Below are 27,362 nucleotides of genomic sequence, written 5' to 3'. Positions count from 1 at the left end.
TTATGTTTGAAGCCTGAAATGTGGCGAAAGGTTGCAAGGTTCAAGGGGGCCGAATACTTTTGCAAGGCACTGTACATGCTTTGTTGCACACTGTGAAAATGATTAACTCAAAAGAGCGAGATGTCATGTACCCATTCTGCAGCGCTTTGTTTACATTTGCGGCTTTCGCGACATTTGCTTTACAGCAGCTAAACTGATACACGGCAGGACTATTTGGACGGAGTTGGAGCTCGCATCCGCGTGCGTGTTGTTTTGTGCCTGAGTTTTGTTAAGCCGAAAATAAAGGCAGTGTTACAAAGTCATCTGACCGCTCGTCATTTTACATACTGAATGCATTATTGGCTGGCTGACTTCATTTTCTCCATGTTAAATTATCATCGAACCACTGTGCCGTCATGATAAGCTTGCTTACTGGACATCACTTTTTCATGAAGAATGGTGGTCCTATAAACTGTATTATTTTTTTATCCAGGGCTTTGGTTCTCGGAACATTTCGGTAAAAAAAACAAACCGTGTCTCGTATCGGCGGCGGCAACTATGTTCGTACCGGATAATCCGCCCGCCACGACTGGTTCGCCGCGGCGTATTCGGGTCCTGGCTCTGCTCGCACGCCGTGGGGGAACGCTCGAGAAACAGGGGTGTTCGCACAGAGGTCCCGAAGCCGGGAAATCGGGCTCGGCCCTATGGGAACCTAACCTTTTGTATTCATTTATCTCCGTATATGACTACGATATTCTTCATTCTACATACGTTATGAGGTCATAACAAAATAGTAACACACAGACACTATGGAAACTACTGTAACTTTAATCAGATTACAGTAACGTATTACTTAGTAAATTAGTGTTAGTGACAACACTGCTAGTTACCCCTTGTCTGTGTATATAAGCTCCCTGTTTTTGTTCATTTCTTGTTGCGGCATTGTTCATGTCTATTTCTGCATCCAAGCCCTTGTGTTCCCCTGCCCCTGCTAACTTTTGATACCCTGTCTTTTTTTAGTACCCTGGGTTTTGTTTGCCTTCGAGTTTTTGGATCCCGCAGTCTTTTGTTTGTACTTTTTTTCACCTATCAAAGCATTGTTTCAACTGCGCCTGCCTGCTCGCCCGAGAAACGTGACACAAATGCATGAAACGGTTCAAAGTATTGGAAACTGCGTACAGTGCCTCTTTAAAATGATGGTATTTTTAACGGCCTGTTTGCTCTGTTTCTCAGGCCAGTGTTTTAGTGACCACCAGACTGTCTGCCTTGGACCGTATCCCTCCAAAGTATGTGAGTCGCTATGCACAGATTTGTGGCTTCAACGACCCGAACCGTCAGCGTGCCTACTTCACCAGCCGCCTCCTCCAGCAGAGTGGGGGAAGCGTCCAGGCGCATGATGCTCAGGCTCTCGTAGAGCTACTTTACCTCAATCTACAGAGAGAAAGCCAGCTGGCCGCAGCCTGCTTTCTGCCGTCTTACTGCTGGCTCACATGTGCTACCTTGCACTTCCTGCATTTTACTGATGCCAAGGCACCTATTCGCACTCTGACTGGCATATACACCAGTTTTCTCAGGCTCAACTTTGGAGGGGAGGTACTGAGCAAAGCTACTGGAGCAAGTGCACCCAAGCAGGACATTCACAGTTCTTTAATGCTGTATGTCGTCCGCACAGTTGGCAAACTGGCCTACGAAGGCGTGGCATACAAACGCACCTCATTCTCAGAACAGGAGCTCGAGCAGTGGATCGGAGGAAAGACCAAGACGGACGAGGAGTTGCGTCAGCTGGCTGTGTTCAGAACTGACGTGCTAGACTTTTTTCTGGCTCCGTGTGTTGAAAGTTGTAAACATTTACCCGCGGAACTCTGTGAACATGATGGGAGGCGATATGTATTTGCTGTTCCAGCCATGCAGGAATACTTGGCGGCACTCTATGTAGTACTAGGGGAGAATAAGTCCGCTCTGGAGAAGCTGACCAAGCAGGTGTCCGTAGCCATTGGACAGGCAACTGAGGATGTCAGTGCCATTGTTAATATCTTCTCCAAGTTCATCCCACTCAGAATCTTTGCAGTCTTCAACTTAATCAAGCTTTTTCCAAAGTTGTACGAGAAAATCAGTACTCGAAACAAGGGCAATATCGCAAGGACGATGGCAGCCGAACTGTTCCGCAAGGAAGATAGCTACAATGAGGACGTTCTGGATCAGATGGAGCAAAACCTCCTGGGAGTGCATGGTCCACAGTCAAAACAGCAGATGGAGGCGCAGCCTTTTGAGTTGTACCCCATCTTCATGGGTGGACTCTTGCATTATGGCAACAGAGTCCTTCTTCAGCATCTTGGCTGTAACATCCAGAGTGACACAGTGGCTCAGATCACACGAGCTCTTCGGAAATATCTTGTTCGAGGTAATGTTTCCTATGCTTTTTAGTCTATACCAACAATACCCTGCCAATTCTAGTTTCCTTGTGCCTTGTACGTATTTCCAAAAGTTGAATACGATCATTTCAGTCATGTAGCTTAAGCTTTTTTTTAGATCCGATTATCTTATTAATTATTCTACTCAAAAATCTAACCCTAACCCCCCTAGCCTCTTTTGTAAACTGCCACCAGTTTTGAAACAAATGATTCAGTGATTTTTGTGGCAGCCGTTTAAATTTTCGTCTTAGTTTTTTGGACGAAAAAACATAGTCTTCGTTATATTTCAGTCATTTCAAAAAGGGATAGTCTTTGTCTAGTTTTCGTCAATGAATACTCAAGATTTCTTTTTCGTCTGCAAAAATTTAAAGGTTTTAGTCTTAAAAAAAGTTTTCCAAGAAAGCATATGTTTTGAAAAATGTATGCAAACTATTGTAATAAAAAACGGTTTCATATTAGCAATAAATCAGCAGGGCTGTCGAAACTACATTGGTACCTTTACTTACGACAATAATTGTTTCTGGAAGTAATCTCGTGACGATTGTTCCGCCTAAGCTGCATGCAGACACACAGACGGAGTTCCATTTATATATACTGTATAAGTTTTGATAGAATTCTAAGGGTGCAACGGTACATGTGTTTGTATTGAACCGTTTCGGTACGTGGTGCTCGGTTCAGAACTGAGGCGTACCGAACGAATTTTTGACGTAATGTAACCCTTACTTTTCGAGGCTGTGAGTCGATCGGGTTACAATTTCTTTGTGTAGATTATATTTACTCTGTCTTCTCTCTACTATAATGAGGACCAACACGGTAGGTCTGTGGACAGTATAACCCAGAAACGTCAACGGCGCGACAACGTGGCCGCCGCGAGAACGCAGTGAAATGCCGGCGTTAAAGTCAATCAGCCAATACACACCAGTCGCAGTGCGGCCGCATGTTACGCGTCCCAGAAGTGGCTCAATGCAACTCACGCGAAAAGAACGTCAGAGTTCATTATTTGACGCGAGACGCGGCCCTCCTGCGTCAATACTACTGGCTAGGATCTGGCAGACCGGAAGTCATTCGTGTAAAAATACAGTGGATCCGGTCGATTTTCAAACTAATATGCAATCGTAACCCACTTTTTGAGTCCATCAGATCTCTTGAGTGGTAGATCGGGGCACAGTTGAATTGACTTTGTTGATTTACTGCTGTCTTCTCTGCTATAATAATAACCCACACGGCCCTGTGTTCAATAGAAAACCCTCCTACCACAACAAAACAAGTCGGAACTAATATTTACATAGGAACTAAAATTATACAACATAAAATATACAATATAAATGAATACTACATCACATTTGTAAAATATAAACACATAATAAAATATATAATAGCCCATTTAAATTAATTGAAATGAGCTAAAACACCTGTAATTAAATAATAATAATACACAGATCCTGCTTACACAATGAAATTTTTTAATTTCTGTGTGGCGCTTTAACTTGAGAAAATCCACCAATAAAGCTTTTGAAAACCGTTCATAAGAAAGAAAATGATTCATTGAGGCATTTCATTTGTAAAATAGATGTTAAAATCTTTGTCATTGTGATTGATTTTCTCTTTAGCACAGGACTTCTTTTTTCTTCTTTCTTTCAGAAAGAAATCTGACCAATACGCAGGGTCTGAAAGGCAAATTGTTGTTGGATTATTATCTTTAAATACCGCTACTTTTTGAGCAGAATTCTAGCTTTGTATAGGCTAATGTTCCTATTGTTGAAAGTACAAAAGTGTGTAATGAACAAGTAGCACATTTATATTTTGCATCTTGTTTTCTAACTGTACCGAAAATGAACAGAACCGTGACTTCAACAATGAGGTATGTACCGAACCGAGATTTTTGTGTACTGTTACACCCCTATAGATTTTTATTTAGAATTATGAACTGGCCAAGTGGTACCATCTTTTATTAATAGAGGGTACCAATAGAGGGTACAGTCATCAGGAGACTGACACAAGACAATGGAGTTTTATGTATTGTAGAAATACAGTGAGGAGCAGAAGTATTTGCACCCCTTGTGGTTTTGCAAGTTCACCCTCTTAGAAAATAGATTGAGGTCTAAAATTTCAATCATAGATGCATTTCCACTTATACAGACATAATCTAAAAAAAAATCCCGAACTCACATTGTATGATTTTTAAAAATTATTTTAATTTACTGGGGTTCATAAGTACTTGTACCCCTGAGAAAGTCAGTAGTCATATTTAGTGCAGAAGAAATTTTTTGCAATTATAAAGGTCAGTTCACATATGGAAACAGGGATTTTGGCCCATTTTTCCACACAAATCTTCTCCAGATCTGTCACTGGGGCTGTTATTGAGAGACATGAAGTTTCAGCTCAATTCAATGATTTCCTTGGTCATCTTGGCTGTGTGCTTCGGATCATTGTCATGTTGGAAGATCCAGCCACGACTTATCTTCAATTCTCTGACTGAGGGAAGGAGGTTGTGGCTCAAAATCTGACGATACATTTCACCATCCATCCTCTGCTTTATACAGTACAGTCGTCCTGTTCCCTTTGCCGAAAAGCAGCCCCAAAGCATGAGGTTTCCACCCCCATACTTCACAGTGGGGATGGTGTTGTTGGGATTGTACTGATCCTTCGTTTTCCTCCACACACAACGAGTAAAGTTTGCACCAAAAACTTTTTACTTCGGTCTCATCTGATCACGTGACTTTCTCCTATGTCCCTTCTGTATCAAACTTCAGACAGGCCTTTACATGTAGTGGCCTCAACAGGGGAACCTTTTAAGTATGTGTGATTTCAAACCATTGCAACGTAGTGTTCTACTGACAGTATCCTTTGATACTGTGCAGCCAGCTCTCTTCAGGTAATTGATCAGCTCCTGCAGTGTAGTTCTAGGCCGAGCCCTCACTTTTTTCATCATGAGTGATGCCGCACGAGGTGAGATTTTACATGGAGCCCTACTCCGAGGTAGATTATCAGTCATATTCAGCCATTTCATTCAATTTTCTAACAATTGCTAACATTTTTTTCTCTGGTGTCTTTTGAAAAGCACTCTGGTCTTGCCCATGGTAGCAGTTGGATTATGACTGACTGTGGGGTGCACAGGTGACAACATTGAGATCAAATGGTTGATGGGTGGGTGGTTACTGATGGTGTAAAGGTGGACTTTTTTTTTTTTACGTGGACTGAAAACTCTGAGGGTCATAATTATTGCTGATTCTCAGAGGTACAAATACTTATGAACCCCAGTAAATTACAAATTATTGAAAAATCATACAATGTGAGTTCTGGATTTTTTTTTTTTTTTTTTTAGATTATATCTCTATAAGTGGAAATTCATCTATGATTGAAATTTTATACCTCTGCCTATTTCTAAGAGGGTAAACTTGCAAAATCACAAGGGGTGCAAATACTTCTGCTCCTCCCTGTATGTAAAATGGGAAATGCCACCGACATAGATTGTATGTTGACATATTTTTATCCTCAACATAATCGAGTTCTTAGATTAATTTTTTTCCCCCACAACCCTTAATGGGTTTTTCACCCACCTCATAAGTTTTCTCAAATAACTTCAAAAAGTACAAAATTTGGTATTCTGTCTAGAGATGAGCAGTGATAGCAAAATACTCTTACTCTAAGGAAAATGTTGTATGACAATTTTAAAACCACAATCAGCTCATACAACAGCCAAGAAATACTAAATATTCATAAGATTAATAGATTTCAATTAATATTTGATGTAAAAATTTCTAAACACTGTTCTAATATTTGATCCAACTCATCTATTTTTCCGTTCTCTTTGATTCTTACATACCGTACATAACAATACATGTGAAAATGATTTAGAATCAATCTATAACAATGATAAGGTTTAAAGGATTAATTAATTGTATTTTTACATTTTTTTTCTGTTAGAAATCAACAAGCCACAGCCACCAGAGGAGTTAATGGATCTGTTAGTTCTTCTGTACGAGTTTCAAAATCCTCGCCTAACTGCGGAGGTTCTTGCCTCAATCAGAACCATCCGCCTCCACAATATACGCATGACTGCCCTCAAATGCTTTGTGTTGAGTTCTGTGCTTTCATGCGCTCCTCCAAGGTAAGGCAGAGGTCGTATTTTAAATTATTTTCCACTTTTTCTTTGTTTTTGTTTAAATTCGCCATGCAGTTTACAAACTACAATAGATGTGTCTTTAGATTCAAATTGTAAGTCCGTTCATAGTTATTGCCAACATCAATGGCGGAACAAATGTGAACAGCGACAGGGTGCAATGAGCATAAATGGGATCCCGCTAAGCGAACCCCAACTTTTGAACCATAGTGTATCATATGGGATTTTTCATTATGTACACTATAGTTCAAAAGTTTGGGGTCGCTTAGACCCCATCTTTTGAACGGTAGTATACTGTACATTGTTTGATCATGTGGAACAGTCTAAAGGAAAACTTTTGTATTTTATTTTTTTTAATGATCTGAGTAGGGCTTGTAAGACAGACTGTCATTGAATGAGAAGTTTTAAAGACAGACCATTTGTGTCTCGTAGTTACCAATTGGAAGAGTTGGACCTTTCCTCATGTCTTCTTACTCGAGACATGCTTCAGATGTTGTCGCCTGCCTTCAGACACACTCGCAACCTCAAGTGAGACAAAGGCATTTCTATTTTCCCGTTGTTTGCAGTGAAGGTCTTGATTGATTTTGGGGACTGAGAATTTTTCTCCACTTTAATGAGTGCATAACCCAGATGAACCAAAATTAATGGATGCATGTTCGTTTCAGTGACCCAGATAATAAATGCCCTTTAAAAACACTTCATTACCTAGCTTTAAATGGAAAGACCACACCTTTATTATGTGCATTATGTGACATTTTATCAATGCCAGCACTATTTCAGCCAATCAAACTCGTGTATCCAAGACTTTTTTGCTCTTTCTCATGACGCCATTAATGCCCAATATTACATTCACCTGCCCTTGAGTCTATCAGTGTGAATGCATGTGGGTATAAATGATTTCACAGAATCAGCAGTTATTTTTTGTGTTGAAACAACATTTCTTCTATTACAAAAAGCATCTTTAACATTAAGGTCGATTACTGTATGCTTGGTGTTGTCTTTCCATTTAAAATTTACAAAAACTGTAAATTTGGAAAGAATGTTTATAGTGACAATTTGAGTTAGTCCTTTACCCAAACTATCATGTAACAAGACAATCCATATTTTTAAAAATATTACAAAACATGCACTTTATCTGGGTTACTACTTAATTTGTGATAATTCAAACCGGTCAGCAGAGGTGAATAGTCGCGAGTTACATTTACTTGAGTAACCTTTTGAGAAAAATGTATTTCTAAGAGTATTTTTACCACGCCATTCTTTTTCCTTTTACTTGAAGATTGTTGAGGAAGAGACGCCACTCTTACTCTAATTTGGCCGACACTAGTTGTTGCAGTTTTCCTATTGAGTCTACATACTAGATTTGACCAGTTTCACCAATGAGGCATCTTCACAATAGTCCGATCGCACTATTATACTAATCAGACGTAACAATTACATGGTCACACGCAAGCTTGCAGTCGGAAGTATTATGACGACACCGGCCTGTTCAGTCGCGTGGCCTCTGTAAAGCGCGGTAAAAAAGAAATTATTTCACATTAAGTTAACATTAAATCCAAAGCACGGATTTCAACCCCTCCCAGTTCTTATATGGCACCAAAAGACAACAGAAAACCAGAGATGTAATCATTTTAATTTCATGCTAGGGAATAAGCATTCTCCACTAGACGGCACTCATGCTCTTTGGACTGGTCATGTTACATTTCTGTAGATTTTTCTCGTCAGAATTTGATTATTTTTGTGTATTCATGGACTGCAGCTTATAGCGCAGTATAATAATCACAGTTCATATACAGTGGTATGAAAAAGAATTTGAACCTTTTGAAATTTCTCAGATTTCTACATAAAATCATCAAATGTGATCTGATCTTTGTCAAAATCACACAGATGGAAAAAAAACTGCTTTAACCAAAACCACCCAAACATTTATAGGTTTTCATATTTTAATGAGGATACTATGCAAACAATGACAGAAGGTGGAAACATATGTAAACCATTACATTTAATTAGTGCTGCAACGATTTATCAATTGACTCGCGTATTCGATTAGGAAAAAAAAGATTTGAATTAAATTTTGCTGCTTCGAGTATTTGTTTAATTAAAGTGGCGTCATAATGGTTTGTTTTGAAAGTGTTTGCATTTAGCTTTATTCATTTAGGTGGATACACTGCCCTCTAGTCTGCCTCATTTCACATGGCTGAATCCAGCCGCTCCCTGTTAAGACCAACCTAAGTTAAATGTTTGTTAAATGCATTTGTAATTAATTTTTTTAGGTATATTTAGCCGTTTTTTGTGGCGATATGTGTCTGGATCATTTGTTAAGAGCATTGTAAAAAAAAAAAAAAAAGTTGGCATTTTATAGCATTTAAGCTAACTGACTTTTGCTATGCATGATAGCCTATTGTTCTTCTGTTGTACATAGATCCTCATTTATTTATTTATTTTATACCGTTTGAGGCTCAGCTCAGGTATTTTATTTTTTTATGTTCCTTATCCAATTACTCGATTATTCGAACTAAATAGTTCATCGATTAATCGACTGCTAAAATAATCGATAGCTGCAGCCCTACGTTTATTATTTTGTGGCTCCCCCTTCGGCGGCAATAACTTCAACCAGATGCTTCCTGTAGCTGCAGATCAGTCTGGCACATTGATCAGCACTAATCTTGGCCCATTTTTCTCTACAAAACTGCTGTAGTTCAGTTAGATTCCTGGGATGTCTGACATGAATCGCTATCTTGAGGTCATGCTACAGCATCTCAATTGGGTTCAAGTCTGGCCACTCCAAAACGTGTATTTTGTTCTTCCGAAACCATTCTGAAGTTGATTTACTTCTGTGTTCTGGATCATTGTCTTGTTGAAGCATCCATCCTCTTTTCAGCTTTAACTGCCTGACAGACGGCCTCAGGTTTTCCTGAAAAACATCTTGATAAACTTTTGAATTCATTCTTCTAGTAATGATTGCAAGTTGTCCAGGCCCTGAGGCAGCAAAAGAGCCCCAAATCATGATGCTCTCTCCACCATGTTTCGCGGTGGGAATGAGGTGTTGATATTGGTGAGCTGTTCCATTTTTCCTCCACACATGACATTGTGTGTTACTCCCAAAAAATTAATCTTTGGTGACATCAGTCCACAAAAATATTTTGCCAAGACTTCTGTGGAGTGTCCATGTGCCTTTTTGAACATTAAACGAGCAACAATATATATTTTTTTTTAGACGGTACTGGCTTCCTCTGTGGATTCCTCCCATGAACACGATTCTTGGCCAAAGTTTTACATATACTAGTAGTTGATATGTTCACAGATATTGGACTGTGCTAGTGATTTCTGTATGTCTTAAACAGACACGCAAGAGTTCTTTTTTACCTCTGAGTATTCTGCGCTGAACTCTTGGCGTCATCTTTGGTGGACAGCCACTTCTTGGGAGAGAAGCAATAGTGCCAAACTCGCTCCATTTGTAGACAACTTCTCTGACCTTCGATTGATGAACATCATGAATTTTAGAGATGGTTTTGTACCCTTTCCCAGCTTTATACAAATCAACAATCCTTGGTTGCAGTTCTTCAGACAGCTCTTTTGACCAAGCCATGATGCACATCAAACAATTCAATTCAATTTTATTTGTATGGTCCTATATCACAACAAGGTTGTCTCAGAGGGCTTTACAGAGTCAATTTGATACAGTCAGATACAGTAGATGAATGAGATGGTTCATGTCCTGGGCATCCCCTATCCTTAGACCCTCCATGGCGGCAAGAAAAACTCCAAAAATCCAGTGGGAAAAGAGAAATCTTGGGGAGAACCACAGGCAGGAGAGATCCACTCCCAGGACGGACAAGCTATAGATGCACCAGGACTGATGATGGGTATTAGCAGAAGGAGTTCCAGTTTGTAGAGATGCAATGGATTGAGGGAACAATGCTTCTCATCAAGACAATTCTTACTAGGTGTGTTTTATAGTGGGCAGGGCAGCTTTAAACCACTCATCAGTGATTGGGGACACAGCTGACTTAAAATTGCTTGGTAAAAATTGGTTTCAATTTCTCTTTGACTCCTTAGGCAGAGGGTTCACTTTGATATTTTTCCCCCTTCTGTCATTGTTTGCATACTATCCTCATTAAAATATGAAAACCTGTAAATGTTTAGGTGGTTTTAGTTAAAGCAGTTTGTTTTTTTATCTGTGTGATTTTGACAACGATCAGATCACATTTGATGGTGATTTTATGCAGAAATGTGAGAAATTCCAAAAGATTTAGATACTTTTTCATACCACAGTATACTGTAGATGACTTTGTTCTGAAGGGGAAAAAATACTCGTATTAAAAAAAAACACACATTGTAAGCAATTACTTGATTATTATTTTCACTGTACACTTTTTTACTGTTTTGTACTTGAGTAAAATTATTTGAAGTAACGCTGCTCTTCCTTGTAAAAAATGTTTGGCTAGTCTTTCCACCTCTGCTGGTCAGCATGTGTGTGTTGTGATTTTTGCTTTTGCCTGTCTCTATTTTCCTCAGCCTGCAGTTTAATAGCCTCGGTCCTGATTCCTGCATCCTCCTGAGAGATCTACTAAAAGACTCCAAAAGTTGTGTTAGTGTACTACAGTAAGACAACTCTTTCACAACTCCTTTCTTTACCGAGTTAATGTGTCAGTTCCTTTAATTAATTAATCAATCAATCATGGAACAAATGTACTATTAGATTTTTTAAAAATTATTTTTATATCAATTTTGTAATGGATTGGATGGAACTTGAGGGATAGATAGAGGTCGACCAAAAGAGGATTTTAAGATGCCGATTCTGATTTCGAAAAAAAAATTCAGCCAACTGACAATATACAAAACTGATTTTGTTTCATCATTTAAAGGTGGATTCAAGTGAAAATTTTGCCCATTTGGAAGTATTTTAGATAAAAAGTTACTCACCTTAGGTTCGCTTCAACAGAGCCTTCCTGAGAAGTCTACTGCTTTAAGATGGCGGCTATTTACTAATGCCGCCGAGTCTGTCATTTCGCATGTAGTTCTGTGTACATATGATATCTAGGAGAGGCATCAGACGCTACTACCGTAGCATTATGTGGGAGTAGTTTATAGCGGCGGTCGCTTGGCTCTTGGCTGCAGTCAGGTATTATTGTTTCAAGCTGGTGCGGGGTCCTTTCGGGGTCCTACCATCAGTTAGCGGCAGCCACAGTTGCCCACACAGATGCCTGATCAAAATCCTTTTTTATCGGCTTTTGTTAATTGGCCGTTGGAAAAAGTCGATATATCGGTCGACATTTATAGATAATCCCAAATATTGCATGTATTTTTTTTTAAACAAAATATTGTTTTCAATTCAAAGAAGCAAATGTACTCAAGACTTGTGACAATTCATTTTGGTGGGAAAAGTTAGGGTAGGGAAGAGAGATTCACGCATCAAGGTGAACTTTTTAAAGCTCAGGGTTAAGATGGTAATAGTGGTTACTACAAATGAGTTTATGTAAAGATTTCATGGTCTTATTTAGTATGGAGTTACAGGAGTGGCAAAATTAAAAATAAATAAATAAATGAATGAATAAATAAATAAATATAAAGAGAATATATAAATAAATGAATTGGTAAATAAATGAACGAATAAATAAATATAAAGAGAAAAAAATATATAAATAAATAAAAAATATAACGGTTTACTTTGTCATTGACATTTACTTTTGGTCATTAAAAACCACAAACGGAAAAAACAATGACAATATTGTTCATTGACTTTTATTTTCTGTCATTGAACACCACAAACGGAAAAAACAATGACAATTGTATTTTTTGCCTTTGCCTTTTCTGTTTGGCTTTCACATTGTCATTGACATTTGTCGATCGCCTTTCCTGTTCGGGAATGTAAATAGCAAATGCACAGAGAAACGGTCCGTCAATCAAATGACGTTGGGAGGGGCTTTCCAACCAGGAATAGTAGTCGATAGCTGATTATTCCTGGTTTAACTTTCCGCACATTCGCCGTACGGCTACCCAAGCGCGACCGCGGCTGTTTTGTGTGACTGCACTACGCCACTTCCTCCAATGTCGTCATGATTATAAACGTGAAGATTCGGACATAGAAAATGATTATTCTTTGAATGGTCTGGCATGTGTGTCGAATAATATATTTTATAATATATTTTTTTACCGGTCTAGAAAAATGTATTTCTATCGTTGAATACATCGCGTAAAAAGTCTATCTATATCCATATCTATCCAGTCTATCCTATCCATAAAAACCGCACGTGCAACTCGATAACCGACGTCACTTTCCTTCAGGTAAACTAGGAATAATCAATTATCGATTACTATTCCTGGTTGGAAAGCCCCGCCCAACGTCATTTGATTTGACAGACCGATTCCCTGTGCAGTTGCCATTTACATTCCTGAAGAGGAAAGGCGACAAATGACAATGTAAAAGCCAAACAGAAAAGGCAAAGGCAAAAAAATGCAATTGTCATTGTTTTTTCCGTTTGTGGTTGTTAATGACCAAAGGTAAATGTCAATGACAAAGTATACCGTTATATTTTTATTTATTTGTATATTAATTTCTCTTCATATTTATTTATCCGTTCATTTATTTACCTATTCATTTATTTATTTATATATTTATTTCTCTTTATATTTATTTATTTATTTATTTTTAATTTTGGCACTCCTGCAACTCCACTATTCATGTATTTATATATTTATTTCTCTTTATATTTATATATTCATTCATTTATTTATTTATTTTTAATTTTGGCACTCCTGTGACTCCATAATTTAGCACTGTTGAGTTGGCATGCTTGCATTTTTCAGCATGTTCAATTTTCTGAAATAGGCTTTAATATAGCGGTCTATTTATACTACTTTTATATATAGAATACTTGTCATTATTATTGATAATTTTTATTACCACAAGTCGATCACTAATGGTAGTAAAATTAAAAATTCTATCTATTAGTTCTATCATGCATTACAACACACCAGCGCCCCTTGCTGACAGATTAAGACACGACAATCTAGTGTCATTTGCAAAACTCAATTCTAGTCTGTAATATAGTCGTATTATGATTTTTGTTGGTCACAATTTAAAACAGTTTCTCAATAGCGTGTCTCAGACCTCAGCTTGTTATTTCAGAGTCTTATATAATGCCAATGAGGAATTACTACTAAAAATCTTTAATGAGGACACATATTGTAATAATGGATAAACTAGTTAAACAAAGGCTACTAAATTGAGCATCTGATCATGTTGGATCCTGTGCTATATCGGTGATTATTTTCATGGTACATAATTTAGATCCGACTAACGTCTCAAACTGCTTACGTATGAGATATACAGGGGTCATAGTCTGTCACTATGACATAAGTATCTTAATATGTCACTGTGAATGTGATTAAATACCAGAAATGTCTCACGTACAGACTTTGTGACAACCGAATACTAGACTCCGGAGCCTGCCTTCTCCTGGAGGCCCTTCCGGAGAACCAGTCCTTGAGGCATCTGTCCCTGATGCACACCGGCTTGGAGGACCAAGGGGCCCTCGAGCTGGCTGAGAGACTTCAGCAGCATACTGGCCTACAGGAGCTCAACGTTGCCTACAATAATATTGGAGACAATGCTGCTCTGGCACTTGTGGATGCTTGCAGGGAACATCCCAGCATTGACACTGTTCAGTAAGAGACTTTCTGTCTCCGGTGTTTTTCAAGTGACTGCTTTTTGATGTTGTTAAAACTCCCAACTTATCTGTTTGCTTAGTTTGTACCTGAACCCTCTGAGCGATGTGGGCAAGCAGTCCCTCTACGTCCGAGGCATTCCCAAGAGCCACGGCGGCAGCGGGCGGCGCGTCAGAGTCCTCGCTTCCGTCACGGAGGGTTCTGATCTCTCAGAGGATTGGCACCCTATTCTCAGTGTCATTCGTGAGAATGTCTCATCTTGGGACAGAGAGCGTTTAAAACAGCAGCTTAAGGTAATCTCTTACTAACGTACTGTTCAGTATGCTCTTTCATTCTAATATACGACTTTGCTGCTAAAATTCCCCTTGGTCGAATGATGATGTTTTCCTTTCCCAGTTTTCTACCCAACACACGCTCTCACCTAAAAAAAACGCACTGACAAAAATATCCATAACTGGATGAAGCAGAGCGCAGTGTCAGTTTTTACAGTGTTCCGGTCAGTACAGTACATCAGGTTGTCATTAGACTTAAAGGGATCCTCGATCTTTAAGATAAGTCATTCTTAAAAGATAAATGTTAGTATGAGTTATAGTAATTTGCTATCAAAACCCCTCTTAATGTTTTCGTTTTAATAAAACTTGTGAAATTATTTTAATTGATAGGTCGTCATTCTTGTTGACGTCACAGTGCAGTGACGCCACCAGGCCCGTTGCCAAACTTCCAGCGTGTCACTCGTTAGCTACCCCGACATTTCGTCGGTTGTGCCCTTCCAATTTGAACCAGATGGGAAAAGTGAAGAGCAGGACAGCACGGTCGGTCGTTCACAAGACGAGCAGCAAAGGCAAAATGCAAAGCAGGAAATACCTGATAAGACAAGAGTTGGGCAAAACTGGTGATGTACTTCGCGGCAAGTGCATCTCAATGACGACGGAGCGAGAGAGTGTATGCTGTTGAGAACTGTTTTTTGTTAGCAGATCATTAAGGTAAGCTATTGTGTGGTCAAACTTAACCCAGTATAAATATGTCGATTGTTAGCACAGCTGTCGTGTGCTTTACATACAATACAAACCAAAAGTTTGAACACACCTTGTCATTCGTGCATTTTTATTTTCATGACTATTGAGATTATAAACTCTCACTGAAGGTAATAAAACTATGAATGCACACATGTGATAGTCAGGATTGGAGTCGAGTCGTGGCTGTCCTCATTAAATTCGTCATCTGGATCTAGTGTCTTCCATGTCTTGTACATCCAACTCACGTTGAGCTAAGTAGGGTGGTCCATATTAAGTGCTCTGTGCGCATCAGCTGGCCACTGTACCATTGCATCGGAAGTGTTTGGATCAGTTTGAGTAGCAGCATCACTCATATTAGGTGAATACTGAACAGACACGCTTACTGCCTGATGAACTGACAGTAGAAGTGAATTGTTAGCTTCCTCTGCGATTAGCGGTACGCCAGAAGGTTCGCCTACCGCTGTAGCGACAGGAGCGGCTTGGCTGCTTAAGAGCTTTAAGAGAGCAGCCAGAGTGTCTTGTCTTTGGCGCTTTATTGCGCACATTTCACTTGATATCCAAGCACGTTGAAGCTTCTTGTGATGGAAAATAGTTTGCCTGGCACCGCCAGACTATTCTCCCTTTATTTTTCAAACACTGTGAGAAATGGTCTGGGACCCAGCCCATTAACGACCTCTCGAACAAGTACAAAATCAACCGTCCAATCAGATTTGTTTATTTGCGTGACGTGTTCTTAACGAGTAACGTCACTCTTGCGCGACGAAAGTCGTCTCTACAACAACACAGATGGCGAACGGGAGAGCCGAGAATATGTTCCAATCCACGGTAAAAACCAGTTTTAAATGACCAAAAACACATCGACACAAGTCACTGACAACAGTCAACATGGCTCGCGCTAGCCATGTTGAATAAACGTCTCCATTCTCAGCTCACGCTAATTACTTGTCGCTTTAACAACGTCACGTCTGCCCGACGCTGATTGGTCCACTCCGCTGTCTGTTTGCTGTGGCTTGCTCCGCCCTCGGAATTTGATCCGCCGGAAGGTCGCCAGACTCAATCGCTGGAACAGAGGTGAGTCTGGTATACCAGGCAAGAAAATAGTTGGAACAGCATTTGGTTTTAGTCTGTGCTTATATCCAGCCGCTCAGGTGAGCTCTTTCATAAGTTGTCGTCGACTAAAAGCCTCAAACGCCGTAGGAGAAAAATGGCTAGAACAAAGCCTTGAGTCCTTGGGAAGTTTTGCCAGTCTGCCGGCACCTCTTCTTGTCAACAGGAAATCTGTGGAGACTCATGTCACTCCCCTTGTTTCCATTTAACTGGAAATTGCCTCCAAAAGCAGCACATCGTGGCATTTTACTTCGCGAGTTTAGGCAGCAATATGCAATTGATGTACACGTTACACATTTGGAAAAATCCCATTTACGTTATCACACCGAGCCCGCAAAACATTGCGCCAACTATTGGTCAAAATATGTACTAAATATTATAAAATATTGCCATTGATTTAACATTTTGTGTTTCTAACAACATATTTTAACAAGAGAACAATTGTGGTTTATTAGAGTCTACGTTTATTTAAGGTCGAGGATCCCTTTAAGAATCTTTTGTACCCTTGTTTAGCTCGTAACCTACTTTTTAGACTCTTAAGACAAATGGATCTACCTATTATGAAAATGTTAAAACACAAACAGGTAAAGGTAATGTATTTCTAAATAAAACAAGTATTACCTTTTTCAGTTTTCCTCGTCTTCAGATAACAATAAGATGAATAATGCAGTCAAAGAGGTAACACATTTCCTGTTGTAGGTGTAATTTTCCTGTATCAATAATTTCTGAAACTTTCCTAAAACCCTGGACTTGAACTCAAACTTGTTGTGTCAGTATTTGCAATGTAAAAACAGATGCCAGACTCAATGCCATATCGCCCTGCCCTACACTGCTAGCCAAAAGTATTGGCATCTCATCAATTCTATCAGATAATGCTCAGTTTCTACCAGAAAATGATTGCAATTACAAATGCTGTGGTAGTAATATCTTCATTGATTTTGCTTGCAATAAAAAAAAAACACAAAAGAGAATGGGGGGAAAAAATTCAATCATTATCATTTTACACAAAACTCCAAAAATCGGCCGGACAAAAGTATCGGCACCCTCAGCCTAATACTTGGTAGCACAACCTTTAGACCAAACAACTGCGAACAACCGGTTCCGGTATCCATCAATGAGTTTCTTACCATGCTCTGCTGGAATTGTAGACCATTCTTCTTTGGCCAACTACTCCAGATCTCTGAGATCTAAAGGGTGCCTTTGCCTTCTCCAAACTGCCATTTTCAGATCTCTCCACAGGAGTTCTATGGGACTCAAGTCTGGACTCATTGCTGGCCACTTAAGAAGTCTCCAGTGCTTTTTCTCGAACCATTTTCTAGTGCTTTTTGAAGTGTGTTTTGGGTCATTGTCCTGCTTGAAGATTGGTAGTCTTAGGACTTCATAATGCCATGCACACGGTCAAGCAGTCCAGTGCCAGAGGTAGCGACGCAACGCCAAAACATCAGGGAACCTCCGTCATGTTTGACTTCTTTTTTTTTTTTTTAAGTCCTCGTTTTTTTGACATGTAAACTTTAATGCCTTTTCCCCAAAAACTCTGCTTTTGTGTTATTTGACCAGAGAACATTCTTCCAAAACATTTTTGGCTTTCTCAGGTAAGTTTTAGCAAACTCCAACCTGGCTTTTGTATGTCTCTGGGTCAAAAGTTGGGTCTTTCTAGGTATAGGGTCCCTTTTAATTCAGACGACGATGGATAGTATGGGTTGACACTGTTGTACCCTCGGACTGCAGGACAACATGAACTTGTTTGGATGTTAGTCAAGGTTCTTTATTCACCATCCGCACAATCTTTCGTGGAAATCTCTCGTCAATTTTTCCTTTCCGTCCACATCTAGGGAGGTTAGCCACAGTGCCATGGGCTTTACACTTATAGATGACACTGCACACGGTAGACAAAGGAACATTCAGGTCTTTAGAGATGGACTTGCAGCCTTGAGATTGCCCATGCTTCCTCACAATTTTGCTTCTGAAGTCCTCAGACAGTTCTTTGGTTTTCTTTCTTTTCTCCATGCTCAATGTGGTACACACAAGGACACAGGACAGAGGTTGAGTAAACTTGAATCCATTTTAACTGGCTTCAAGTGTGATTTAGTTATTGCCACCACCTGTTATGTGCCACAGGTAAGTATCAGGTGCTGTTAATTACACAAATTAGAGGAGCATCACATGATTTTTCAAAAGGTGTCAATACTTTTGTCCGGGCCATTTTTGGATTTTTTGGGAAAATGATAATGATTTAATTTTTTTCCAATTCTCTTTTGTGTTTTTTCATGGCAAGCAAAATAAATGAAGATATTACTAACAAAGCATTTGTAATTGCAATCATTTTCTGGGAGAAATTTAGCATTATCTGACAGAATTGCAGGGGTGCAGGTTTTAGTCCTTTTTTAATCACAGAAAGGAGCGTCACTGAAATAATTTTGTCACCGTTAATTGAAAAGAACACCGCTGATAAAGTGATGTGATTTTACTGATCTTTGGCAGTCATACAGTTTAATCCTGTTCAGGTGTTCCTCAGGGATTTGGAGTGGGGACGTCAACAGCAGCAGAGTCTCTTGAAAAAACTTCACTTCCGAAGGGTGGAGAAAGGCGTGCGTCAAACACTACGGATGCTGGAGAAAGACACGCCGCCGCCTTCTGCATCGGTCAACAAGTAACTGGAATCAACTAGATAATACTATATTTTAGAATTCATGATGCACTTTGACTGTAATTATCATTACAGATAGTGTGGTCCTCCAGATCGATGTGTGTGCATGTCATTAGGATTTAGCTGACGGTGTGCAAATGTCACTTCAAGATTTTTTTACTGCGTATAGCAGAAAATAGGTATAACATGCCTTATGTACAAAGCCTTGAAATATTTACAAAATGGAGCTGTAATATGTCTAATTATGTATCTATTTTAAAGCGGGTTGGTGCAAATGTGTTGCTCATGCAGTGTGAGGAAGTGACACATTTGCCCACATGGCAAAAAATGTTTCCACAGTATGTCGTCTGGAATGACGTGTTGTAGTGTTAATTACTCTGTTAACATATTGGCAAAGGGATGTTTAACTCTCACCATTTTGTGAGTGAGCTAATTTTCATCCCTGAACTGCAATTTGATCACCGGTGTCATTCACTGCTGAAGTGAAGCTACTGTTTACACATAATCTACAACTTCCTGGATGCCAAAACAAAGCATTTGAAAGTGAAAATACACATTGGGGTTAATGTGTAATGAAGCTATGTCTCTTGTTGGAAGCAAAAGTTATAAACCGTATTTTCATGACAATAAGGCGTACTGTATTAAAAGGTGCAAGCTCATTTTCGGATGATATTTTTGTATTTAACACACACACAAAAGGCGCACCGCATTATGGAGGAAGTCGGCGTGATGTCACGATGACGTCACCTCGCTTAGCAACGTGTCGCCATTTTGTAAAGGGGGCCTGCACAGCTTAACAGCCGTAGACAAACGTTGTCTGACATTCATATATCTCAGCTGTGTTTTGCGTCTTTTTTTTTCATAAAAACGTCTTAAACATGACTTTTTATTATCACGAGTCACTGCCGACAAACGCGAGGAAGCGATACAACTTAAAATTAGCGTTTATTGGCTTGCAAATCTGCCCATACATAGTCGCAGCTGATAGCTCGATAAACAAAGGAATGGCCTGCAGTGGAGTTCGGAAACATCTACAACTACCTCATAAAGTCACCCAGTAAGTTGACCTTCATCAATTACGTGGAATATGTACTTTGTGAAACTAAGAAAACTGGTAGGATATACGGAGTGATTATTTCTGCCGTAACTGGTAGTTCACCTCCAAGCGTTATTTAGCCGTGAACACGTCACGGCAAAATAACCAATTCCCACCAAGCCAATAATATACCGATTGACCGATCATAGCAGTTCACTGCATAAGAAAAAACGCTTTGCGAGTTGTCGGTTCCAGTAATAATAACTACTGCCTAGTCTATTAAATCCTAGCAGCTAATTGGGGGAAAAAAAAAAAAAGAAAAAAAAAAAAAATTAAGGTTTACTCACCAGTAATAAAATGTCAGCTGCAAACGTAAATGTGCTTGGATTTAGGTTCCCACAGGCGAGAATAGTACACGGAACAGTCTTCTTTTACTGTTCCTCGATTAATTGCTTTCAGCCATTTGTTTATTTTCTTCTCATGAGGAATAATGAAGAACCTTAAAATGCGGCTCCGAACTCTTCCTTGTGTGACAACCCGCCACTCAGCAACTTTTAGTCATTCCGACGGAAAAAAGACCGCAAATAAGACAAAAGTTCAACACGTTTGTTTTACAATACACTACAGAGCAATTGCTTGTGATTCGTCTTTTGCCCCGTTTTCGATATGGCGACGCTTTGTTGTGGCTGGTGATGTCATTAATGCCCGGATGTCCGACTTCTTCTATTGGGTGCATGAAAAACATATGCTAGCATGCACGCTAGCATGCGCGCTAGTGTTTTTTTTTTTTTTTTTTTTTTTTAAGGCAGCATGAGCAAAACTGAGTTCAATTGCACTTTATTAAAGCATTTTAAAAAGTTTAGACATAGACTTCACTATCAGTTGATGGGACACGGGTTCTAGACCTAAACCCTAACCCAAATTCAAAGATTTTTAAAACCAAATCCGCTAGCGACCTAAAACCCAAACAGGCACCTCCCTTAGGCATTCATGAGTCTCCATGGGCAGCAACATAAAAAAAATTCAAAGTCGTTCCCTAATAAAATCCCGATAAATTATTTTTTAATATAAATATAACAAAACTTAAAATAGCTATACAATTCTCAAATTTACGCCAGATGCACAGAAATCACCAAATGCAAAGATAATCACCTCTATTTTCAGGATCAATAGCAATATTTAACATACAAGTTTTTGCCCGAAATAGCGACTTAGGTTTTGTTGATTTACTGCAAGGTTTCAACAGCTAATAAATCGCTTAATTTTCACCTCAGAAACTTAATATTTAAGGAAATGCTACGTAAAATAAACCACATAAAAGCCGGATTTTTTTCGTATGGACGCAGAAATGTCTAAATTACTAATTTTTGCCAAAGAAGGGGCAGTTGGCCGAAAATTATCTGATCATTTGAATGTAAAGTTACACTACTGTGTATGGATATAACATGGCGGCCATGTCAAAACATAGAGCTTTTTATGTTGAATGTTCTTATAAATAAATGCGCAAATCCAGAATCTCTATAGATATGAACGTAAAACAGTCTAGATTCTTGGTTAAAAGCAAAAAAATGGGTGGTTATCATTCATTTTATACAAATCATCCATCTTTCTTCCCTCTTTCTTCCCTCTGTTAAACTATTATTATCCTTGGCGACTTCAACATTCATCTTGACAATCAAAATAATCCCTTCACAAAAGATTTCATTTCCTGCCTTGATAGCCTCGGTTTAACACAATGCATCAACTTTCCCACTCACAACAAAGGACATATTTTGGACTTGGTTTGCTGCTCTGGCTCCACCCCTTCTGATTGCAGGCCCCATCCATTACTATACTCTCACCACTCCCTACTTACTTTTACTCTCAAGATCCCCTTTTCAAAGATTATCCTCACCAGATCAATTTTGTTTTGCAAGAGCATTAACACCCAAGCACTTTCTTGTGACATTGACAACCTTCCTCCCACAACCCCGACCAGTTCACCTGCCGATTTAGTGTCCCATTACAATTCCCATCTCCACTCACTCCTAAACTACCATGCCCCCCTAAAAACCCATTCTGTTTCCCTCACCCAATCCGCGCCCTGGTTCACCCCTGCTCTCTGCCTCCTTAAGTCACGAAACGGTCAGCTCGAACGTCTGTACAAGAAAACTGGACTATCAATACACAAGGAAATGTACAGTTCTCAACTCACTTTATATTATACTCACTTTCAATAACCTCCGCTCCATCTCCAATCTACCTTTCATTTCCAAAATTCTTGAAAAAAACCGTTGCATCCCAGCTCCATAACCACCTAAATACCAATGACATCTACGAGCACTTTCAATCCAGTTTCCGCCCCCTCCTCTAGCACCGAAACAGCCTTACTCAGATTTACAAACGACCTTCTCATAGCATCCGACTCCGGTTTATTATCAATTCTCGTCCTCCTCGATCTCACTGCCGCCTTCGACACCATTTCCCACACAATCCTTCTCGACCGACTCTCCTCCATTGGTATCACTCACATTCCCCTTTCCTGGTTCACTTCCTACCTGTCCAACCACACACAATTCGTCAAATTCGGCCCCCATAAATCCAATTCCCTCCCTGTCTCTGCTGGCGTGCCCCAGGGCTCTGTCCTGGGGCCGCTCCTCTTTATCATTTACATTCTCTCCCTCGTTTCCATCTTCCGCAAACACAACATTCACTTCCACTGTTACGCGGATGACACCCAGCTCTACATCTCCTCAAAACCAACTGCCTCCCTCCCACCTTCCTCCCTCACCCTCTGCTTGGATGACATTAACTCCTGGTTCTCCTCTAACTTCCTCCTACTCAACAGCTCCAAAACAGAAGTCCTCCTAGTTGGAACCACCGCAATGCTCTCTAATGTCCATAAGTTCTTTATTACCATCAACAATTTACCAATCTCTCCTTTGTCTCAGGTTAAGAGTCTGGGTGTCATCCTCGACAGCACACTCTCCTTCCGGTCACATATTAACAGCATCACCTGATCAGCCTATTTCCACCTTTGCAACATTTCTCGCCTCCTCCCTTCTCTCACCCGCCATACCGCTTCCACCCTGGTCTGTAATCTAATAACCTCCCGTCTCGATTATTGCAGCTCAATGCTCTTCGGTCTCCCTAACAAGTCCCTCCAGAAACTGCAGCTCCTCCAGAACTCAGCAGCACGCCTAATCACTCGAACCCCCGCAACACACCACATCACCCCCATCCTCCGTCAACTTCACTGGCTTTCCGTCAAACAAAGAATCAATTACAAGATCCTAATCATCACCTTCAAAACACTCCGTGGCCTGGCCCCTCCCTACCTTTGCGATATACTCAGTTTAAACAATCCAACCCGTTCACTTCGCCCTACCACTATTCTTCCCCTCTCCGTCCCCCGTGTCCGTCTCAGCTTTGGTTCCAGAGCTTTTAGTCAGTGTGCCCCCCAGCTCTGGAACTCCCTACCCCCTGATCTTCGCAGCATATCTACCCTATCACTTTTCAAATCCAGACTGAAAACACACCTGTTCACTCTTTCTTACCCACCATAATCCCTATCTGTTATATTTCTATTTCTTTTTATTGTGCTTTTATCCTTTCAATACCTTTTTATCGTACTGTGAGTCCATGTCTCTTGTGAAGCGTCTTTGTGTGGTTTGAAAAGCGCTCTAGAAATAAAATGTATTATTATTATTATTATTATTATTATTATTATTAAATATTTCAAGCTAAAGTTAGGCAAATTTTTTCCCATTCATTTTTTTCACGTTTCAAAGTGTATGCATGGTGCTATCTTATATTATAATTACCTTGAATCCTCGACCAAATCACTCTTGAGACACTCCTGCCCGCTTGTATGCCGTAATACTTTCGCCCCTTTTTAACCTAAATCCGGCGTTTGAACGCAGCGTGTGTTTGAGTTTATAGCAGTGAAAGCTGCACACCACTCTGCCTGGCCCGGCCCCCTACTGTAAGGCTTGGCGCAATGTCTGTAGGAGCTGTCTAGTCAACTGACGGTGAAGTCTATGGTTTAGATTAATTCATTCCCCAGCCCAAAAACCTACGCTAAATCCTTAATAAATACTGAAGGTACAATTACAAATAGCAATTACACATAGCAAAACTAATACTGTATTGGCCCAAACATAAGACGGCGCTGATTATAAGACGACCCCCTCTTTTTTAAGACTCAAGTTTGAAAAAAGACTTTTTGAACATCAAATTAATTTTTATACAGAAAATAATTACAGTTCATCTGAAACAAATGATTATAACAATATATTTGAGAGAAAAAGCATGTTATTTTGCCTCATTCAAATCTTAATATCTGAACATTTAAATATGTAAACGAAAGTGCAATCACATTCGTAAATGAATGGCTTCCTGTTTTTGAATTGTAAATAAACCCATCTATTGTGATAAAATAACAAAACTGCAATAACTGCATTAACCATCAAAGTGAAGTCTAATTGTAACTAGTCTCGAAACAAATCTGAATGAGGAAAAACATTGCAATAAAATAATGCAAACTGGTTAAACTAGTAGCTGAGATCTGCCATGACAGAACATTGCTTCAATGATATCTGGCGTCATCTAGCGTCGTGAATGGGGAGAGTAGCTGAGATCTGTCATACCAGAACATTGCTTCAATGATATCTGGCGTCATCTAGCGTCGTGAATGGGTATAACGTCTAGACCTCGACCCCCTCTTTTTCAATCTAATTTCAATGCAAAAAAAACACCGTCTTATATTCGGGCCAATACAGTAAATTCTAAATACAAAACGTAATAATAATAATAATCTATCGAAATGGGTACTAATGTGGTGGTTCTGTTTTGCATGCGGTTCCTGAACACTCCGTGAATGACGAGAAAGTGAGAGAAATGCGGAAGAGTTTTTACTTTCAGTAGCCTTGTTGTGCACAAGTACTGAAATAAATAATTAAAAACCTGACGAAGATGCCGACTTCCTTGCCGATTTTACAATAATAATAATTGTCACCTTAACTTATAAAGACAGGCAGTCAGAGGTAGGGGGAGGACCGCTGAGACTGTAGACATATTCCATCATTTCCATCTTACTTTCAATGGTAAGTGTCACCTTTTTTTTTACCACCTGTAGCAGCCTTCTTTGGACCCATGTTTTTTTCTCTCACAAGAAAATCCGCCGTGCTGCCGTCTTGCGGGAATGATGAAATGACAATGAAATTGCTACGCTGTTGTAAATAGTCGTATTTCGAGCATGTCGTCATATGTCGAGACGAATGACGAGTTTAATTTTAGGTCGGATGTCGAAAGGATCGTATGTCCAGGTACCACTGTAGTACTTTATGTCAATAAATCATTCTAAACATCACTGTTCAAATCCATCATATGAAGCAGGGGTTCCCAAGTCCGGTCCTCGAGAGCCCCTATCCAGCTCGCTTTCCATGTCTCTCTACTCCAACACACCTGAAATAAATAATCAGGATCGTTATAGGGTTCCTGCAGAGCTTGCTGATCATTTTATTCAGTTGTGTTAAAGGAGGAAGACATGGAAAACAAGCTGGATAGGGGCTCTCGGGGACTGGACTTTGGCAGTTTTGCCTTTGTCTTTTAGTACTCTTGAAGACCATTGCACATTATTTTTTATAGTCAGCCATAGACTTCATAATTATTTTCACGGGTCACTTTGGACATACACTGCGCCACGCCTTCAAGTGGGGGGCCATCCCACACTCCACTTAAGTTATTCGCAGTCGGTCGCAGTAACACATGCAACGATCCAACGCCGGATTTAGGTTGAAAAAGTACGAAAGCTGTACTGCATACAAACAGGAAGAACTATCTCAGGAGTGATTTGTTCGAGGATTCAAGGTAATTATTACAGGTGCACGATAATTATCGGTCCAATAATAGGAATTACAGGAATTACAGTATTACAGTATATATATAACATTATATATTATCGGGCCTATTAATATAGACCCTACTCACCTACGTCACAAAATGGACGTGTCTCTGTTTCCGGCCGCCATATTGTACCTCTTTTTTAGACCTATTCTCATTGTCTTCAATTCGTCGAGCAAGTTATAGAGCAATTCATGGAAGCCCCGGTGTTATCTGACGCTGTAAACTCATTGGATCCGTTGCATAAAAGGCGTTACGTGGAAAAGCTTCAGTTTATCCATTCGCCAGATCCGTATTTGATGCCTAAATCGATGTTTTTCGACCCGCTGGCTTCGCCTGACATCTGATATCCTGATATTTACAACTATCTTGTCCACACAAAATCAGCCTATTCTCACGAAAGTTTGAAAAACTTTAAGAGCTTGGAGGCTTATAAATGCTACGTTGCTGGTTGGGTGAAACAGGTCCTCGTACACGAAAATTCGGCAGGAATTTTGTGCTTGGAAGGTGAGTTACGAAATTTTCAATTCAAAATCTTTTGTTCTTGCTAACATCCACTGTCAATTCTAATGTATTTCATATCATTTGTCAATGGAGCTAGGGCTTTTAATGTTTATATGGTTTAGCAATAGCACTCTCACTATATACATATATAATACGTATGAAGTGCGATAGCACTACTCCAAATTGTCCCTAGTTGAATTTATTTTTTGGCTTTTGACCTCAATAGTGAAATTGTAAATTAATTGTATGACAACTGTCTGATTATCCTCTTATAATTATATATTTTCAGGTAGTTCATTCACAACGTCTGAGTGTATGTTGTCGGCGATTAGCCTAGCAATGATCTTAATTGTGGTTGTCAGCCCAAAACCCTCTAAATATATATTAAATGCATCTTACCAGATATTAAATGACTACTACATAATCTGTGGTAGTCGTTTGGAGCCCAGTTTTCTCGTCGAATTGCAGCAATCAATCTCGGTCTCCTCTTCGGCCTTCTCGGAATACGGTAAAAATTCAAGTCTCTCCGTCTATCTTCTCTGTTTTTGCAACCGACCGCCACACACGACTTCACCATTTTGATTATTAATGTTAACGAGCAGAAAAACACGCCATAATAGGAGGAATTTACGAAGCGCTAATGCATTAACATGACTAGTATCCGGACAACATGGCGCGGGGGCGTGGCTGTGACGTCACGTGAGTAGGGTCTATTGGTGGATTGGGATGTGTGCATTTGTTTCCCCTCCTGTTTTGCCAGTATGCAAAGTTTTTTTTTTACTGTTCTAGAGGCCTTATTTTCCCATCACTAAGTGATGAACCTTACTATGGCAATTGGCAAATGTTTGCATTTTACAGTGTTATGTTTACAAGTTCTTGAGAGGCCTTTTGGTTATTGATATGTAATTGCCAGGTTAAGTTGTTTCATGGACCAAGACTACAAAAGTCTCGTCTCCAGTTGCACGTAATGTTTTATCTGCTGACA

The 27,362-nt window shown here is 39.6% G+C and overlaps 1 protein-coding gene across 4 annotated transcripts in view; it reads left to right on the top strand.

Annotated features, from left to right (window-relative positions):
- nlrx1 (NLR family member X1) overlaps window positions 1-25,377 on the top strand; it is a 41,162-nt gene extending 15,785 nt beyond the window's left edge. For 3 of the 4 annotated variants that reach the window (XM_057839592.1, XM_057839595.1, XM_057839594.1), the window contains 7 exons: window positions 1,213-2,380; window positions 6,318-6,501; window positions 6,946-7,041; window positions 11,032-11,118; window positions 13,933-14,184; window positions 14,267-14,477; window positions 18,812-25,377. In XM_057839592.1, the coding sequence (XP_057695575.1) occupies window positions 1,213-2,380; window positions 6,318-6,501; window positions 6,946-7,041; window positions 11,032-11,118; window positions 13,933-14,184; window positions 14,267-14,477; window positions 18,812-18,961 (2,148 nt within the window). In that variant the 3' untranslated portion in view covers window positions 18,962-25,377. Of the gene's footprint in view, window positions 1-1,212; window positions 2,381-6,317; window positions 6,502-6,945; window positions 7,042-11,031; window positions 11,119-13,932; window positions 14,185-14,266; window positions 14,478-14,580; window positions 14,711-18,811 lie in introns of those variants that run through there. The other variant, XM_057839593.1, reaches the window with a different exon arrangement.
- The last annotated feature ends 1,985 nt before the right edge of the window (window positions 25,378-27,362 follow it).

The sequence above is a fragment of the Corythoichthys intestinalis genome, chromosome 6, assembly GCF_030265065.1.
Source record: "Corythoichthys intestinalis isolate RoL2023-P3 chromosome 6, ASM3026506v1, whole genome shotgun sequence".
Taxonomy (NCBI): domain Eukaryota; kingdom Metazoa; phylum Chordata; class Actinopteri; order Syngnathiformes; family Syngnathidae; genus Corythoichthys; species Corythoichthys intestinalis.
This window is presented reverse-complemented; position numbering and strand designations above follow the sequence as displayed.